Below are 17,633 nucleotides of genomic sequence, written 5' to 3' on the forward strand. Positions count from 1 at the left end.
TTATGCATATCTCTTTCTTTAATTATCATGGAATAATATGACTTAGGAATAATATGTTATTCCCACATTTAATCACTATAGCAAGCTCACATCACATGTTTACCATATAATTGTCAAACCAAGTTAAGAGTAGTTTTAACCAAGATGATACACTTTTAACCCTGATCATTTCTATAAAAATACAAAAACCCAAAAATATTGTTTTTAATTTATGCTTTCAAAATTTCTTTTAAAACTTAAGTATCAAACCAAAACTACTATGATGTTTACTCACGGTTAAAATAAATACAATGATTTAGTAGTAAAAATCAAACAAGTATGTCTGTGGATCAATACTTGTTTCTTACTTATACTTTACTACATATACGACATACACACTTGCCTATTTGTGTGTGGTTTAGTTAAGATAATATTCATTTCTATAAATTTAAAACTCAACATTGTGTGAAAAAACTTTTGAAAAAATTAACAAGCTTTTTCATACCCATTTCATGCACACCAAGTTTTTAGCGCCGTTGCCGGAGATACACAGTAAATTTTTACAAACAATCCAAGTATTTATTAAACCTTCTTTATAATTTATATATTTAAAAACTTATCAAAAAGAACGAAAATATTTTTCTATCTTCTTTATTTTTATTTTTATATTTTTAGTTTTATAAGTTGCGTATATTAGCTTAATTTTAGTTGGGCCATTAGTTATTTTTACTTTCCTAGTTAGTGTATGCCCTTTACATCTACTCCCGAACGTATTTCACCACTTTCCGAACCCGAACACCACTTTCACCATAGAACACACACTCGGGCACGAAACGCAACCGAGAGAGTTAAGGACGAACTGGAAGGAGATACAACAACCGAGGAGAACCAAGAAGAACCTATGATGGCGGAACTAAACAATGAGCTAACATTAGCCAATATTGCAAGCCGACACTCGACGGCTATGGCAATAGCGTTGCACCACCCGACATTCTTGCAAACTTCGAAATCAAATCTAATACCATTCATATGATTGAAAACTCTTTCCAATTTCATGGACTTCTCGACGAAGATCCTTAATCTCATATTTCCTGATTTCTTCGAATTTGTGGAACTTTTAAAATCCAAAATTGCTCCAAAGACTAAGCTAGACTTAAACTCTTTCCATTTGTACTATGAGGCAATGCCTTGGAATGGTTTGAATCTTTACCATCTGGTGCCATCACTAACTGGAATCAGATGGTACCTTCTAAAATACTTTCCACCTGTCGAAGCTGTCAAGTATCGGGCCAGCATCACAGGATTCCGGACGAATGAAGACGAGTCACTACACGCAACATGGGAGAGATACAAGACTCTTCTTCGATGATGTTTGCATCATGGATTGAACAAGTGGCTTAAAGTCCAAACTTTCTTCGATGATCAAACTAGCCAAAACAAACAAGCAATCGATCAGGTCGCTAGTAGAGATCTCGGAACCAAATCTCTGAATGAGGCATTCGAGATTTTGGAAAAAGCTGCCAAGAAAAGCTTTGCCAATAATCCACCTCGATCAACCCATCACACAAAGGCATACACAATGTTGACAACAGTACCTTTATCTTTGCACAATTTGAGGCCCTCTCGAAGAAATTTGAATAGCTTAAGTCTGAGCTGGTCAAAGTAAAGGTAAAGAGTGACAAGTGTGGGGGAGATCACAAGGTCAATACTTCCAAAGTATGACCATCGAAGAATGTGATTTCGTAAGCCGATTGAATAACATGTATGGAAGCACTTACAACCCTGGTTGGAGAAAACATCCTAACTTCAGCTGGAGGGATGAAGCCAACAATCAAGCTCCACCTGACTTTGATAAATGACCTTTCAATAATAAACCAACCCTCTCAACCTAAACCTCCATACCAGAACCAAGGTGCAAGGTACTAGCTAACAACCGAATGGTGGATCTTTAGTGGATACTCTTGACGCAACGCATAGCAAGTACTAACGCTTCAAAAAACTTGGTCGAAGACTGATTCCTGAAGAACGAAGTAGAGCTAAGGAACCAGAGGGCTTATTTGCATAACACTAAAAACCAAGTAGGCCAGCTACTATCCGAGAGACAGCTTGGAGGACTCCCTAGTAACACAATTACCAATCCAAACGCTCAAGCCAATGTCATAGCCCTAAGAAGTGGTAGAGCTGCTATAAACAACTCACAAGTCACACCTATCAAATCAGAAGGTGAGTCTGAGGTTTTTGACAGACCCAACAATCAGCCGAAACCAACTACTCCTAAACATGTCAAAGAACCTGTGGAACCGTATGTTCCACCAATTCCTTATCCAGCTCGACTAAAGCAGGAAAAGATGGAGGCACAGTATGGCAAATTCCTAGAACTCTTTAAGCAATTGCATATTAACCTTTTATTCATATAAGCCATTTCCCAAATGCCGAAATACGCAAAGTTCTTAAAAGATGTTCTTTCAAACAAAAGAAAGCTAGAAGAACTATCCCACGTGATACTCAGTAAAGAATGCTCCGCCATTCTCCAGAACAAGCTTCCAAAGAAGATGCCTGACCCTAGATGTTTCACTATCCCCTGCTTGACAGGAAACTTGTTTGTTAGCAATGCTTTAGCCGACCTAAGAGCTAGCATCAACTTAATCCCTTATATGGTTTTCTTCAAGCTAGGACTTGGAGAACATACTCCAACCCGTATGAGCATTCAGCTAGCCAATAGATCAGTTAAATACCCAAGAGGCATAGTTGAAAACATGTTAGTCAAAATCGACAAATTTGTCTTCCCATTCGACTTCGTGATTCTAGACATGGATGAAGACAATTTTGTACCCCTTACCCTAGGAAGACCATTCTTAGCTACCGCTAGAGCACTCATAGATGTTTGCACCTGCAAACTCACTCTCAGGGTAGAGGATGAGGATGTGACTTTCGACATAGGCAGATCTATGAAACATCCGCAGTACACTGATGATTTTGCATACATCCTGGATATGTGTAAATCAATAGTGAGTTATCATCTGCGTAAAGCAACTGAAAAAGAAGCGTGCGACACACAGCTTATTGAGAAAAAAATCACATGCTGTCAATTAGGGATTCTGCACCCTTAGAGTTCGTGATACTTCTATGATCAATCCATTCCAAGGACTTACAATTGGTATCAAAGCATTAAGCTCTAAATTGTGTGGTTCTGGAGTATCACACGTGCGTTTTACTTTGAATCATGGGTTTTTCACAAGTTTTACGTTCTAGCATACCCAAGAATCCATCCTTAGCCTACCTTCACCCTCCAAAAACCCTTACCGAATCCTACATTTGGAAACACAGTCGAAAAAAACGAAAAACCAAAATTTCCAGCCGTTCCAGCAAAGCTGTCACTAGGGTTTCCGTAGATCCGATGAAGTTATAACATGCAAAGTTAATATATGTGAGTTAGTTAAAATGGAAGTAGAATCTGGTTCTGTAACCAAAGAACCTAAGTTACTTAGAAGAACTGCCTTCGTTCAATGGAAAGAAAGATTTTAATAGTACATCAAATGGCAAGATGCCAAAATGTGGGTGTGTATTGAAGATGGTTTCATACCACCCACAACTAATTTTGAGGGAAGAGAACAAGTTAAAGAAATATAGTAAGATGGAAGAAGACGAAAAGAGGATGTATCAAGCTGAAAACAAAGCCTTAGCCACAATAACTATGTCTATGCCTCAAGAAATTCTTCACACATTTAAAAACTATAAAACTACTAAAGATATGTGGTAAGCCTTGGAAAATCACTATGAGGGAAATGTATCAATAAGAAATTCAAAGACAAATTACTAAAAACTCAGCTCTCTGTTATTAAGTATATGAAAAATCAGTCATTGGATGATATCATCACTCGTTACTACCATCTCATGACTGAAATCAACAATTATGATATCAAGTTGATTGATATGGAGATAGTAGAAAAACTACTAGATTCACTTCCACCTAAGTGGGAGTTATATACTGTAATGATCAGAGATGATGAAGACTTTGAGAAAGTTGAGTTGGAAATGTAGTGAATAGACTTAGAGGGTATGAGCTGAACATGAAGAGAATGGGGACAGTTGCTAATCAGGTTCAGGATCCACTAATGTATGGGGCCAAAGTGTCTTCAAGTTCAAATTCTGGGTCTGCAGCTTCCTGCACGAGTAGTGATGGAGGTGATAGTGGAAGTCCTCAAGTAGTGATGAACTCAGATGGGGATATTTGCTTTGTAGCAGGTAGAGCAACACCAACCAAAAATTAGTCCGGTACAAATAGTTCATCAGGTAGTCCACCTAGTGTAAACTACTCTTCAATGCCAATGAGAGTGAAATCGGTTGAACAACAATTTGCCTTGTATGCATACTTCATAGCCTCATATGAGAATTAAATTAAGTGAAAGATTGTGGATCCAACAACCTTAGATGAAGATTATGATTGGATAGATGCAGAACATGCAAATCTATAAAAACATCCAACGAGTTTTTATTTTTCAACCAGTAACACATCTGATGTGGTTTGTTTGAGGATATGAAGCTAGCTTCCTTTTTTTTTTTTTTTTGAAAAGCCAAATTATATAAAAGAAAACGAGGAAACCTAAGTTAGATACCAAGGGCCTAAAGTACTAAACGAATAGAAAATATAGACATCACATGGGACTTATAAGAGCTCCTGATACATTATGTTGCTAATTTCTTAATTTTAAACCTTCAACAATTCTCTAATTCTATCTTCAATCTTTTGTCTCGATTAGTAATCCATAGAAAAGAGACTTTCTATATGTCACTCACTACTTTGCTTGTTGATAGAGGTTTATTATTAAAATAATATTGTTTCTTGATTTCCACGACATTCACAAAGTCCCTACCGCTTGGATAATCACAACCTTTCTCTTTGTAGCCCGTTCTCATTTGAAATATCTAGCAACCTGCTAATTGATGCCTAGTCCAATGGTCCCGTTAACTTCAACCATTAGGATACCACAACCCAAATCAATTTCACACACTCACATTTTACCATTAAATGATCCACTGTTTCCACCACTTTGCCTCAAAACACACAATTTATATCATCAAAACGCATACCCCTCACCAATATGGATCTAGTGTTGCAATTTGATTTCGCAATCCGTTTCTACCAAACCTTATGTTTTTGGTTTATCTAAATTATCTAGCTATCATATATAGTTTAAAATGAAACAGTGGGTTAACGCCTACTACACATGGTTATGTGTGATAGAAGGGCCAACCTTATAACATACCAAAATGGTTAAAAGTCTATTATCAAGTCGATGTTGAGTGAGGTTAACAATCTTAAAGTTGACGATGTTATATTCTATTCATAGTTAGCCCCCCTACCCATCAACATTACCAACACCACAAGTGACAAAAGAGGAAACACACTAGCAACTGCAACTGCATTGTCCGTATTATTATTCTTTATTTCATGAGTCCCACAATTTATCATACTCAAGTAACAAGAAGTTAAATAATAAATATATATAAATGACAAAGAAAGAAATTGCCATTTTTAACCTTGATATGAAAGAAAATAAAACATAAGTTATACATTTAATATATAGAAACCAACATAATCGGCCTTTAATGGTTTGCTAGCTGGTTTTGGCCCCTATCTCCACCCCACCCCCCCCCCCCCCCCACCCCACATACAAACACAAGAAAAATCTTTCAGTTTTGTGGCGTAATCTTAAATATTCTGTTTTAAATAGTTAAAAGGGGCTCTTTGGAATTGACCAAAGAAAAAAAAAACTAGTTTCTTTGTCTATTTTTTCCACTACATTGTCACATTAGTTTAATAGTAATGAGATATTCTATTTGTTGTAAGTATGGTTATAAGGTTGTGCGTTGTGGTGTCCACGTAAGATGCAAGAAGCCTGTCACATCAGTAGGTTGGGCGTTACACACCACCACATAGGTGGCTCAACGGAGGCAGCGTGCAGGTGATATCAAGCGCTAGGCCAAAAAGGGTTTGATATCTGGTGCTAGAGCAAATAGGGTTTCATATCTTTTGAAGAAAAAAGAATAAATTGATATACTGTCAATTATTTCATTTTAATTCATCCCACTTCACACATTTCATATTTAATCCCATAACAAAAGATGTTCTTGGGTATGAAATATAGAACACTTAATCGCCTATGTGAGCCTATATGGCCACGCATTAAAAGAAGAAACTGCATCACTACTAAAAATTGTTAAAAGGAAATACATTAATTATTTAAAAAATTCATTAAAACAAGATTACTTATGAGACAAGGGAAAGTCGTATCTTTGTGCTAACTCATAAATATATTTGCTCTCGTTAGTTTAAATAGTCACAGTCGAGTCGAAGATTCAACGTGACCACGAAGGAAGTGTGGGCCGTGGAAAAGGCCGTTTCATTTTCGAATTTTCGAGTGATGAACAAAAATATTGGATCCACTTTTAAGCACCATAGATCATAGATGTAACATGTAAGAATTAAGATATTATATAATCCAAGCACGTGACATGACTTTTAGCAAATGACTAAATTATAAATTAATTCTTATTGGAACTGTCGTCTTGTTAAAAGACATTTTAGTACCATTTCGTACTATTGAAGGGCCACTTCGATCGTTAAAACAGATTCAGAATTTAAGTATTTGAGAACGAAAGACACGTCGTGATTTGCAAATGTCTCTAATACCGGTAAAAAGTTGTCACTATTAGACCTTACGCGCCTCTATAGTGCGTCGTTACTGTAACGTGGACATTGAGATTTTAAAACCCTAAGACTATAAAGCCTCGTTATGGTTTGAAGCCCCAATAAGATTTAATCTTTTCCTGATTTTTTTAACTAACACAATTAAATAAAACATAAATAATAATATAACAATACTTAAATTAAATTTGAAAACATCAAAATCAATCTATATAAAAAACTTACAACTATTTTAGTCGTCACCATTATTTTTGTTGTTCTTCCAAAGATGTTCAACCAAATTAGATCGAAGACTATGATTCGTAACAATTTTCATGTTTTTATTAAAATAGCAATTTTCTCATCATTATTTAGTGTTGAGATCAATCGGCTCCGGTACATCATTGTACTCGTCTTGATAGATAACTATGCTCAAGTCCTCAAATATCATATTATGTAAAATGATGCAAGCATACACTATGTTACTTAATTTATCCTTTTGTTGAATATGAGCCAATTGCTTAATGAAACTCCAACGTTTTTTTAATACCTCGAATGCCCCTTCAATGTCCTTTCTTTTGCCGACTCAGGTTTTTTTCTTGAAATATTTACATTTATCGTCATCCGGGAATGCAAAACTAAGCACCAGAGTTGCCCACTCCGAATATATATCGTCCACAAGATAATATCGATATTCGTAGTTCACATCATCTGCAGAAAATGAGAAATCGAGTGAAACTCCATCTATGATGTTGTCAAAAATAGGAGACGCATGCATGACTGCTATATCATTGTTTATGTCGGGCATACCAAAAAACGCATGCCATATCCAGAGATCAAATAATGCGACCGCTTCAAATATTAGTTTTGGACCATCATGATCGCTGGGAAGATGTTGCCTTTCCAAGCATTGGCAGCCTTCATATGGCCAGTGTGTGCAATTGAGGCTACCAAGCATCCTAGAAAAACCTTGTCGTTGTTGATGGACCTTGTATATATTTTCTATGTCACCTTTGGACGGCCTCCTTAAATATTGCTTACCATATTGTTCAATAATACCTAATAATAATAATAATAATTTTAACAATATTAATAATTTTAGCAATAAAAATAATATGGTTTAAAAAAACAATTAAATCACGGATATTATAATAACGTTAACAATAATACTAATACTCACCTTCGCAGAATTGGTAGGGGGCCTCGTAAGCTAGTTTTTCTGACATTTCAAGCGGAGGTCATCTTGTACATGGTTGTGACCTTTCACATTGATCGAATATTAGCAGGGCTGCCTCTCAAACCGTAACAAATATCACTTCATCCAATGAATCCGAATCGGGACGAGTGTCGGGCTCGGGGTAATAATAGTCGGGTGATGCACAAGACTTGGAGTTCATATTTTGGAGAAAATTTAAAGTATAGAGAAGAGAATGAGATGTTTTGGTAGCATGTTAAATAAAATGGGTATATACAAAGAGAAAAATGAAAAATTTTTGACCGCTGGAAACCAATATGCCCCACAAAATTCTCCCCATACCGTGTTCACACACCGCCCCACCCCCTTACGGCCCTAGCACCCCCCATAGGGGTGAAGCTTCTTTAAGGCCAGGGGTGGCCCCACCCTTTTTTTTTGCGTATTAGTGTAAGTTTACCCGTTTTTTGCCCGAAATTTTTATACATAATGCGAATGTACTCGCTTTAATTTTGAGCCTGATCCCCTTCGTTTATTATATTTTTTAAATACACTTTGAGTTCGCACCCCCTCCCCCTTTTGATCCAAGCTTCACCACCGGTCCCCCATACCGCCCTCTCCACGCCCACTCCGCATGTTCTTATTTAGTTCTTTTAAAATACCGGACCACTTGGTGACAGCACATTCTCTGTCCTCGTTAGAACAAATATCCTCACTAATATACCTGTTTGATTAACAAGTTTTAAATCAGAATTGAATCTTCTTAACGAACGAGGCCACTTTTCCCAAATATATTGTTAATAATTTACTAAATATTTGAATTTTTTATGAATATATTCGAAGTGTGATTCTGTTTTAATAAGGTTTCGATTTTGTAAAAGTGTAAGTCTCAAATGTATTTTGTGAATACTCATTCCACAAGAGATTTTATTTGAGTTGGTAACACCCTTTTATATCTTTGATCGTTTGAATCATAATGCCTTTTTAAGATAAAACTTTTAGGAAACTTTGTAAAAGGTTTTGATATTTGATCATTTATAGTATTTTGTCTTCTTGTCATAAGCATCACTACTTGGTACTTCATCATCCTTGAATTGAGCTTTGTAGTATTATTTAAATATGGGGTTTTCTATAGACATCAAACACTCTTTATAGGGTTATACGAAGGCCCTATACACCTCTTATAGCATCATACGGGACATATAGCCCCATATATAGCTATATATGTAGCGTGTAGGAGGGTGCAGTCTGGAGTGTCCTAGTTGGACCTTTTTACGGTTCACGGTCAAACTGTGTGTTAACTGTGGGGTTTCTGTGTCTCAAATCTCTGATCATTTGAGTCATACCAGACAAGTTGATCTATGTTTGGAATTCTTAGTTTGGTAAATGTTTTAGTAATGCTGATTAATAGTCGACTGATTAGTGATGAATTCATTTTGTCATTTCTTGATCGTTTTAATATCATGTTACGCCTTTTTGCATATGAGGGTGGCACATAATTATTTGTATGCAACATCATCTGTCACATATTATCATCATAAAAGACGATGAAGGCCATCTATGCACTAACAATTTTTTTTCCTTCTCTATGTATAGGAATCCCATTTTACCCAAACCGAAAGATTTGGTGAAACAATGGCAGAGTAGGGAGCCATAAAGGCCCTACATGCAACCTCATAGTGCACAATTTTACTTGCAACAAAAGGTGCCAACCGGAGATACTTAGACGATAATATATATGCATATGTATAGGTAAAACCATAAGGATAATCGTAGAAGAAGCCAATCAATACCCTACATTTGATCTTCGTTGTAGCAACATGGATTTCTGATATGCAAATAAATGTACGTACTAAACATTTGATTAATATACACATAACAGTAGAAGATGGCAGTTTTATGTAGTGTGTAGTGATAAAAAATAATGTTTTATAGCAAGTATTGAAGAAAAATCAACTATGAAGAACTTCAAAAGAGAGCGAAGAGAAGAAGAGTTAGACCTGAAGCTAGAAAGTATCGATACAAATTTTCTTTTTATCAGGTAGTACGATTTTCTTACTCGATGAGTTACTTGTGACTACATTTCAGATTTCCAAGTATAACCGCCTCTTTAATTGCAAAACTATATTAGTTGGTGTCAACAATTAATAGAAGAGTTCTTTATATTGGATAAAGTGTTTCACTCAAAAGAAATCACAAGAAACATAATACGAAAGAACGTACACTAGATGTAAATAAAAAAAATTACATACATTGATACAAAATCTCATAAAGTATTAAACAAAAATCAATAAACATAATTTAATACAACATCTTTAAAAAATGATGCATGCTTGAAACCTATAATATTGGTCTTGCCGTCCTCGCAAAACCAGGCTTAATTTTACAAACTTCACCACCACATACAAAGCCAAAAAAAAATATCCATAGCTATCCAATCCTTCATACCAAAAAAAATAATAGTTTTACATTTCAAATAATTCCATAATAAAGAAAGTGGAAATCAACACCCGTGGTCATGCTTTTAGGCTAAGGATGTCACCGGGAATTAACCATACCCATCAACCCTCACCCCAGCCCGGACCGCCATAATCAATGACCATTAACCGCCACCACCGCCTTCTTCGACTTCCTGTTCGTGTAAATCCTCGTATACAAAGCTTTAGTTCTAAAAGCCAACCAAACATCCAATGCAAACCCGACAGCACACACAATGGCCATTACTAGAAAAACAAGGCGGTAACAATGTGCACCGATGCAGGTGTTACCCCCACCAGGTGTGGGGGTAGCCTCTGCATCGTATAAGTATCCGGCTAGGAGGCCCGAAAAGAGGAAGGACCCGAGTGGGAGGTTAAGGATGATGATATTGTAGATGAGGCCATAGTATTTGAGACCAAACATTTCAGAGGCGGTAGGGACCATGATGGCTAAGCGGACCCCGTAGCATATACCGACTACTATGGAGCCGATGTAGAGTGACCCCGGCATGGCTATGGCCATCAGAACGTAGCCTACCGCCATTAGGATTTGTGATGCTGCGTTCCATATCGGTCTTGGTGTTCCGGCTTTTCTGTTATTGAGAGAAAATATATATATGTTTTAAGTACAAAAGATGCATAAATTTATGCTAACATTATTTATTAAATTTCACAACGTTTTATTTATATATAAATGTACAATGATTTTATTATAAATTTATAAAACATGTTAATAAAAAGAAACATTAAATAGCTAGTAATGAGTATTTAAGAATTATAAAACGATATTTTGGGATAAAATATAATTAAAATCATGTATAAGTTAGTAACTAATAATTTGACACATTTGAAGTAAAATATGTCATTTAAGTTAATTTATTTAGTTTAATATATTTGTTATATTATTTTTTATTAGTATAAATATGAAAGGATGAAATAAAAGAAGCTGAAAAAAATAGGTCCGGTCTCATAACGTAATTGTAGATTCATTATATATATAAATGACAACTTTGTTTAAAGCTATGGAATAGTTAAAGTCATACTTATACTTGTTTATTTAATAGCTTTAATTTAGGCTTGAGACGTTGGTTTATTTATTTGTGTACTATTTGAAGTTTATTTATTTGTGTACTATTTTAAGTTCATTGCTTCACACTTCAATTTTCCATGTTACATGTTTATTTTTCCAATTTTGAATATAGATGGTCAAAACGAGTTGGAACAAACCGAAGCATATGCCATATTATGTACGGCCATGTTTGACTATGGACAAGTCTAAAATTCGTTTTTTTGAACATAATCCCCCAATCCCCCACCCACCCACCCACCCACCGAGGACCTGCCACCATGGCTCCACTGGTGACAAAAGTAGGAAAGATGCGAGAAGTTGCAATTTAAATGTCCATTATGCATTATTTAATTTATGGTCCCACAAATATCTCATATTATCATGTGACAAAAAACTAAAAGCCCAAAAATACCAGAACCTAATAAAAGATTGTAAGTGACAAAAGAAACATAGTTAAGTGTGAACGTTGCCGGCAAGGAAGGCAACAGATGGTTTCCTAATTCCATCAAATGACTAAATGAGTGCCTTGTAAGACACTCAAAACGACTTCTAAGTAAAGACATGCACAACTTTAGCTGTGGTTCCCTTAAAATTAAGCAAATGTTAGCTGATTAGGTTTGGTTTCCACAAGACAAAAAGGTTGGTTCGTTTTAAAGTAATGGAAAATACAGTGAAACTTCCTTTATCTGTACGTACCATTGTTTATTTTCTGGTCTTTATTTAAATATCTTGAAAACAAACAAAAAAGTACTGAAGTAACATCCTTTTCAATTTTCAGTGTCACCTTTTCTTTTGGGTGTGATAACAAAGTTTAGATATTTTGGATCATATGTGACAACACCTAAGGTGAATTAAAACCTAATGATGATTAATTAATGGTTTACTTGTAATAATATACGTGAGATTAAGAATGTTGGGCCACACAATAAACGAAGTGAACCCACTTGCATATAAAAAATATCTACCGCATGAGCCCACTTGCAAGCGTGGTAGGATGTTTAATATATTTAATAAATTTACAAGACTTTTTAGATAATTATATAAAAGTTAGTGTAAAGAACTATATTATAACCAACTTTTTTCATATAATGTATTATATTAAAACCGGCCTTCCTTAGGCCATAGGTTCTGGTGAAGTTGTGTTCCCTCGATTTTTTATATAATTTTAGTAGTCAATCTTTGAAAAAGCCTACCCCAATTGTTCCATTAAAGAACACATCCTATAAAAATATATAAATATGTAGAAATAAAAGTCACCTTATGATTCGCACGTTGATTAATACCCGTTAACTTCAGCCGTTTAATACAAAATCAGTTTTAGTAAAGGAACCAAGTGAATCTTATAGTACACTGGTTATACATAATGTTTGTTAGATTTAATATAAGTTAGTGTGGTAAGTGTTACATAACCGTCTTATAAATCATAAACAAAATATAAGTTATAAAGTGTTTACTAATTGTCCAAGCATCCAACGCCCCCTACCATATGATCCCTAAATACAGACCTTATCCGTGTAGAAACAAATTCTATTTAAACTGGTTTTTGATATAAGGAGAATGATTTAAAGGTTCCCAAAACATATTGAAAGTTAAATATTTTAAATTGGTTTTAGAAAAGTAATATTATTACGATTTAGTTAGATATTTATATGTTTGAAAAAAGGTAGCAAAGAAACTTACTTCATGAAATACTCTGAGATCGACCCGGACCCGATCCGACCAAAAAAGCCCCAAATACTCGTCAACGAAATAAAAATCGACACGTCAGCATAACCAACCGCCAAACCCATTTGAGCCATATTATTCTGAACCGCTAACCCGGTTCCCACCCCACACAGAAACGATACGAACAAGATCCAAAAATCAACGGTCTTCAACGCCTCGAATATCGTGTGCTCTTCTCCGATCACCGGCGGTCGTTTCTCCACCACCGCCGGACCTCCCTTCACCTCCTCCGTCACCGTCTCAGCAATCACTTCTTCTTCTTGCTTTATAAGCAAAGGCTCCGTTACGGTTGCCGTTGCGGTTGCTTCAACGTCTAAGGTTTTAAGATCTGATCGGACTAGGTTTTGAACGGCAAGGTACGCCGGAATTAGTATCGGAAAAGCTAAGAGTATTAATAAAATGATGCAGAATATTCGTGAGAGTGTTGTCCCGTGTTCGCCGGTGATGTCGAAGACTAGTAAGTAAACGGCGATGATAACGGCGATGACGTTGAATATACCGAAGTAACGGGTTTCGGATTTTTCCTCGGTGGCGGTGGACGACGGCGGGATTTCTCGGAGGAAGATTACGGCGGTGAGACAGACGGCGAGTGGGACGATAGTGAGCATGAGGAGGAAACGTGCTGGGTCTTTGTTGAAGAGTGCGGTGCATATATCGGTGAAAATGGCGGAGCTTAACCCTAGGTAGCCTTTGAGGATACCCGTCACCGGGCCTCGGTTCTTCCGAAAGTTGCGAATGCACGTTACCAAAATTGCCGTGTTCATCCATGTGGTACTGTTTCCTCCCATACAGAGGAATATACACATCTGTATGGGAAAATACACACCAAGTGTTTAATAATAATAATAATACTAGCAAGTGTTTAATAAAATGTATTACCTGCCAGTACGGAAGCGGGTTGATTCGTTGGCTAACGACGAGCCATTGGACGCCATAGCCAATAACACCTTCTAGTGAGCCTATGAGAAGGAGGGCCGCGGGTGAGATACGGTCGGAGGCAAGGCCAGCGAGGATACCAAAAGCCTTTCCTACGTCTTTAGCGACCGAAAGGTTGTTAAGTTCGAGCTGAGTGAGCGCCATTAGGGATTTAAGGGCGTCAGAGTAGTTGGAGAACGTGTAGTTATTGCCGGAAATGGCTTGGACCCACACCGCAGTCACGAAGCCCATCCATTTACCCGCGGGAGACGAAGGAGAGATCAAGAAACCCATTTGGGGAATGAGAAATGTTGTTCAATTAATGAATTGGTTGCTAAGGCATGGGTATATATAGGGAGATCTTTGTATTTCTTTAATATAAAGAAATATCGACGTCGACTACAGAAAAACCATGTCCGGAAATTTAATGTCGATTTCAATTGTTGACAACAGATATACAACTAAGACAAACTAGTTTTTTTATTTTATTTTATGAATAATAAAGAGAAAAAGGAAATCACTGCCAGAAAGAAACTCAAAATATATGATAAAATCCTTAAAAATATATATTTTTTTTTTCAAGAACGGCTCATATTTTGGTTTTATTTTTTACTTTTTCATGAATTTCTAGTTTAGTCCAAGATTTTACCCATCGATAACATGTTTGATCTTTATAGTGGACAACTAGACAACCATTAATTTGTTTCTTTTCTCGTTAAATTGCTAGCTCACGAGGCACACAATTGCTATCAAAATTGTCACCAAAATTGGACTGATGGCAGGCAATGCAAACACACTCCGTAACGTTTCAATCGCTGATTATACACAAAAATTGACCAAGCGCCATTTCTAGAATTATAATTTCCAGAATTTAAACATTTGCGAAGTAGGTTGTTGATGGCGCCGATAAAAGAGGCAGTTAAACAAAAATAAATTTTATGCGTCTAGAGCTATGGAACATATAGAAAATTTGATCAACACATTAGCCCATACTTTTCTGTGCCCTACGAACTCATATATTTTGTCAATTTGTATGTTTTCACAATGTGAAATGCTGCCTTTCAAATTTTGATCGATTCACAATTTCACATACATACTGATGCCATCTTCTATGACAAAAGAAAAAATGATAGTATACACGTCGACATTTCTGTACACTATACACAAGAAAAAATGATATACACGTCGACATTTTTGTACACTATACACGACACTTTGGAACAATTTTGGCTAATTAAAACATAACAAATAACAAGTCATTTAGGAAAAAAAACGGAAAAACAAATATAGTGCATGCACTCCGTATTAAATAACTTTAACGTGCAATTTTTTTCCTTATCTTTCGTAACATTGCCCTATACTCAATATAGACTTTTTATAATTATCATCTAAAAGCAAGCCCACTACAGTTGGTTTAACGTTGAGAATAGTTCAGCGATTAGAACATATAAAATATGAAGGTTACAACATGTTTTCAACGATGTTGGGTCTAAAATCAACCAAAATTATAGAAATACCTGTTCCATAGGATAAATAATTAAACCTAAAGCATATATATGTGAATTAAGGAAAACATGTTTGACATGACATTATTGTATCCAACAATAAAATCGTAAATAAATAAATTTTCAAAAAATATTAAGAAATCTTATTTAACTAGCACATCTATAAACTTAAAATGCCTTTAAATTCTTAATAAGTTATCACGCTTAATGAGTTAATAGTCTTGTTGTTCAATAAGAAATATAAAGGTGACTGTAATTTAAAAGTTAAGCTTATTTTGGTCCTTATTTTTTTTTTGTTTTGATTTAAAAGTAAAATTGGTTATCTAGCTTGTTGCCCAATTCATTGATGCTGGTTTAACTCTAGGTCGACTTTCACACATGATTCATATATAATATATTCATCTTAGCTGCATCAATGTCATTGTTTCCCCTTTAATATATGGTCTTCTTCATTCTCCGCAACAAATATCTACCATCGACAAAGATAAACGATAAATGACAACATCGATAGCTCAAAAAACATAAAGGTTAAGACGTGTCAGCTCCGCTTGATCTATAAGAGATTTACCGTAACGTCATTTTAAATTGTATATTATTTTTATTCTTAAATTGAAATTTAATATACGTCTTGTTCCAACGCCTGACATGGATTTAGAATTTTATTCGCAAAATTTTGGGAAAATCATGATATGCTTTCATTAACTGGATAAAGTAAAACATTTATCGGAGCATATGAAAACAAAGTTGGATGGCGGCCGGCGGGCCACCAAAGATAGGCATGGCTTTATTAAACGATAATAATCAAGTGGCAAATCATAGGTTAAGAAGTCACTTTATAGTGTATGAAGAAGATAATTAGGGTCTCCTGTAGGTAATGCATATATTTTTTATGAACGGCAACCAAAAAGCAAATAATGTTAAGTGATTTTTTTAGGATCTTCTGTAGGTAATATTGTGCGTCGCGGTCACTTTAGTGGCCTCGCGAGTGGCTAGCGCGAGCCACGTCACTGGCGCACACCGCAACGGGCTGCCGCTAGCTAGCCGGCGCGACGGTGGTGGCTTGGGCTAAAGTGGACCGTTGGGGAGGAATGTGTTGGGATTTAGATTTGACCGTTGGGATTAATGCTTTTTTTTTCAATAATTACCTATATAAACACTATAACATACCAAAAAACTTATAAAAAGATACCCACCCATTCTACTCATTCTCTCAAATACACCCAATTACAAACCAAAAACATGCAATGGAATTCCTTTTCTTCGTCCGACTCTTCGGAGGAAGACGAACTTATTTTTGAAGCCGGGAGAATAACAGTTAACCTGTTGGCTGAACGGTTTCAAGGATCACAAAGACTTACAAGACAACCACCTCTTTGTCGTGATCGAGTGGGCGCTAATGAAACATTGGTACGTCACTATTTTAGCCCGTTCCCGTTTATGATGAAGAACATTTTAGGCATCGTTTTCGAATAAGTAGAAAATTATTCATGCGTTTATCAAATGATTTGCCAGATCGATATCCTTTCTTTCAACAAAGAGAAGATGCAAGGCATAGACCGGGTTTCACAACCATTGAAAAATGTACAGCTGCTATTCGTCAACTAGCATATGGAATTTCGTCAGGCGCAATGGATGAATACCTAGAAATGTCTGAAAATGTTTCGTAAGACTCGCTTCATTTTTTCTGTCAAGGTATACATATATACATATATGTTTCGTTTAGTTATATTTTATATATTGCCCGACGGTTTACTTGACAATGTTTATACATAGGGATCATATCGATTTACTCACGGAGATATTTGCACAAACCAACTTTGTATGATATCCAACGCATATACGAGGTGTACGATGAAAAACACGGTTTCCCCGGAATGCTCGGTAGCATCGACTGTACGCATGTTAGATGGGATATGTGTCCTACGGCCTGGCGAGGACATTTCTAACGACGTGATCACCCCGGCCCCAATATTATACTTGAGGCGGCGGCCTACCATGATCTTTGGTTTTGGCATGCGCTTTTTGGTGTTTCCGGGTTGAATAACGAATAAATGTTATCGAACAGTCACCAATATTCGATGAC

General features: G+C 36.1%; 3 protein-coding genes across 3 annotated transcripts; 1 reads left to right on the forward strand and 2 right to left on the reverse strand.

Annotated features, from left to right (window-relative positions):
• Positions 1–2,408: 2,408 nt before the first annotated feature.
• Positions 2,409–3,089, forward strand: LOC143561214 (uncharacterized). The gene has a single exon (XM_077049342.1). It carries the CDS (start codon positions 2,409–2,411, stop codon positions 3,087–3,089), a length of 681 nt encoding a protein of 226 aa, XP_076905457.1.
• A 4,164-nt stretch (positions 3,090–7,253) lies between these two features.
• On the reverse strand, positions 7,254–7,893 carry LOC143561215 (uncharacterized). Its single transcript, XM_077049343.1, has 2 exons — positions 7,848–7,893; positions 7,254–7,726 (listed from the first exon to the last, which is right to left on the reverse strand). Exons 1-2 carry the CDS (start codon positions 7,891–7,893, stop codon positions 7,254–7,256), a joined length of 519 nt encoding a protein of 172 aa, XP_076905458.1.
• Positions 7,894–10,263: 2,370 nt separating this feature from the next.
• LOC143561212 (protein NUCLEAR FUSION DEFECTIVE 4-like) lies at positions 10,264–14,342 on the reverse strand. Its single transcript, XM_077049340.1, has 3 exons — positions 14,010–14,342; positions 13,086–13,936; positions 10,264–10,929 (listed from the first exon to the last, which is right to left on the reverse strand). The coding sequence occupies exons 1-3, from the start codon at positions 14,337–14,339 to the stop codon at positions 10,452–10,454; spliced, it is 1,659 nt and encodes a 552-aa protein (XP_076905455.1). The 5' UTR covers positions 14,340–14,342; the 3' UTR covers positions 10,264–10,451.
• Positions 14,343–17,633: the final 3,291 nt, after the last annotated feature.

The sequence above is a fragment of the Bidens hawaiensis genome, unplaced genomic scaffold, assembly GCF_021521415.1.
Source record: "Bidens hawaiensis isolate Kalapana, Puna unplaced genomic scaffold, B.hawaiensis_p1.1 tig00020642_1, whole genome shotgun sequence".
In the NCBI taxonomy this organism is placed as follows: domain Eukaryota; kingdom Viridiplantae; phylum Streptophyta; class Magnoliopsida; order Asterales; family Asteraceae; genus Bidens; species Bidens hawaiensis.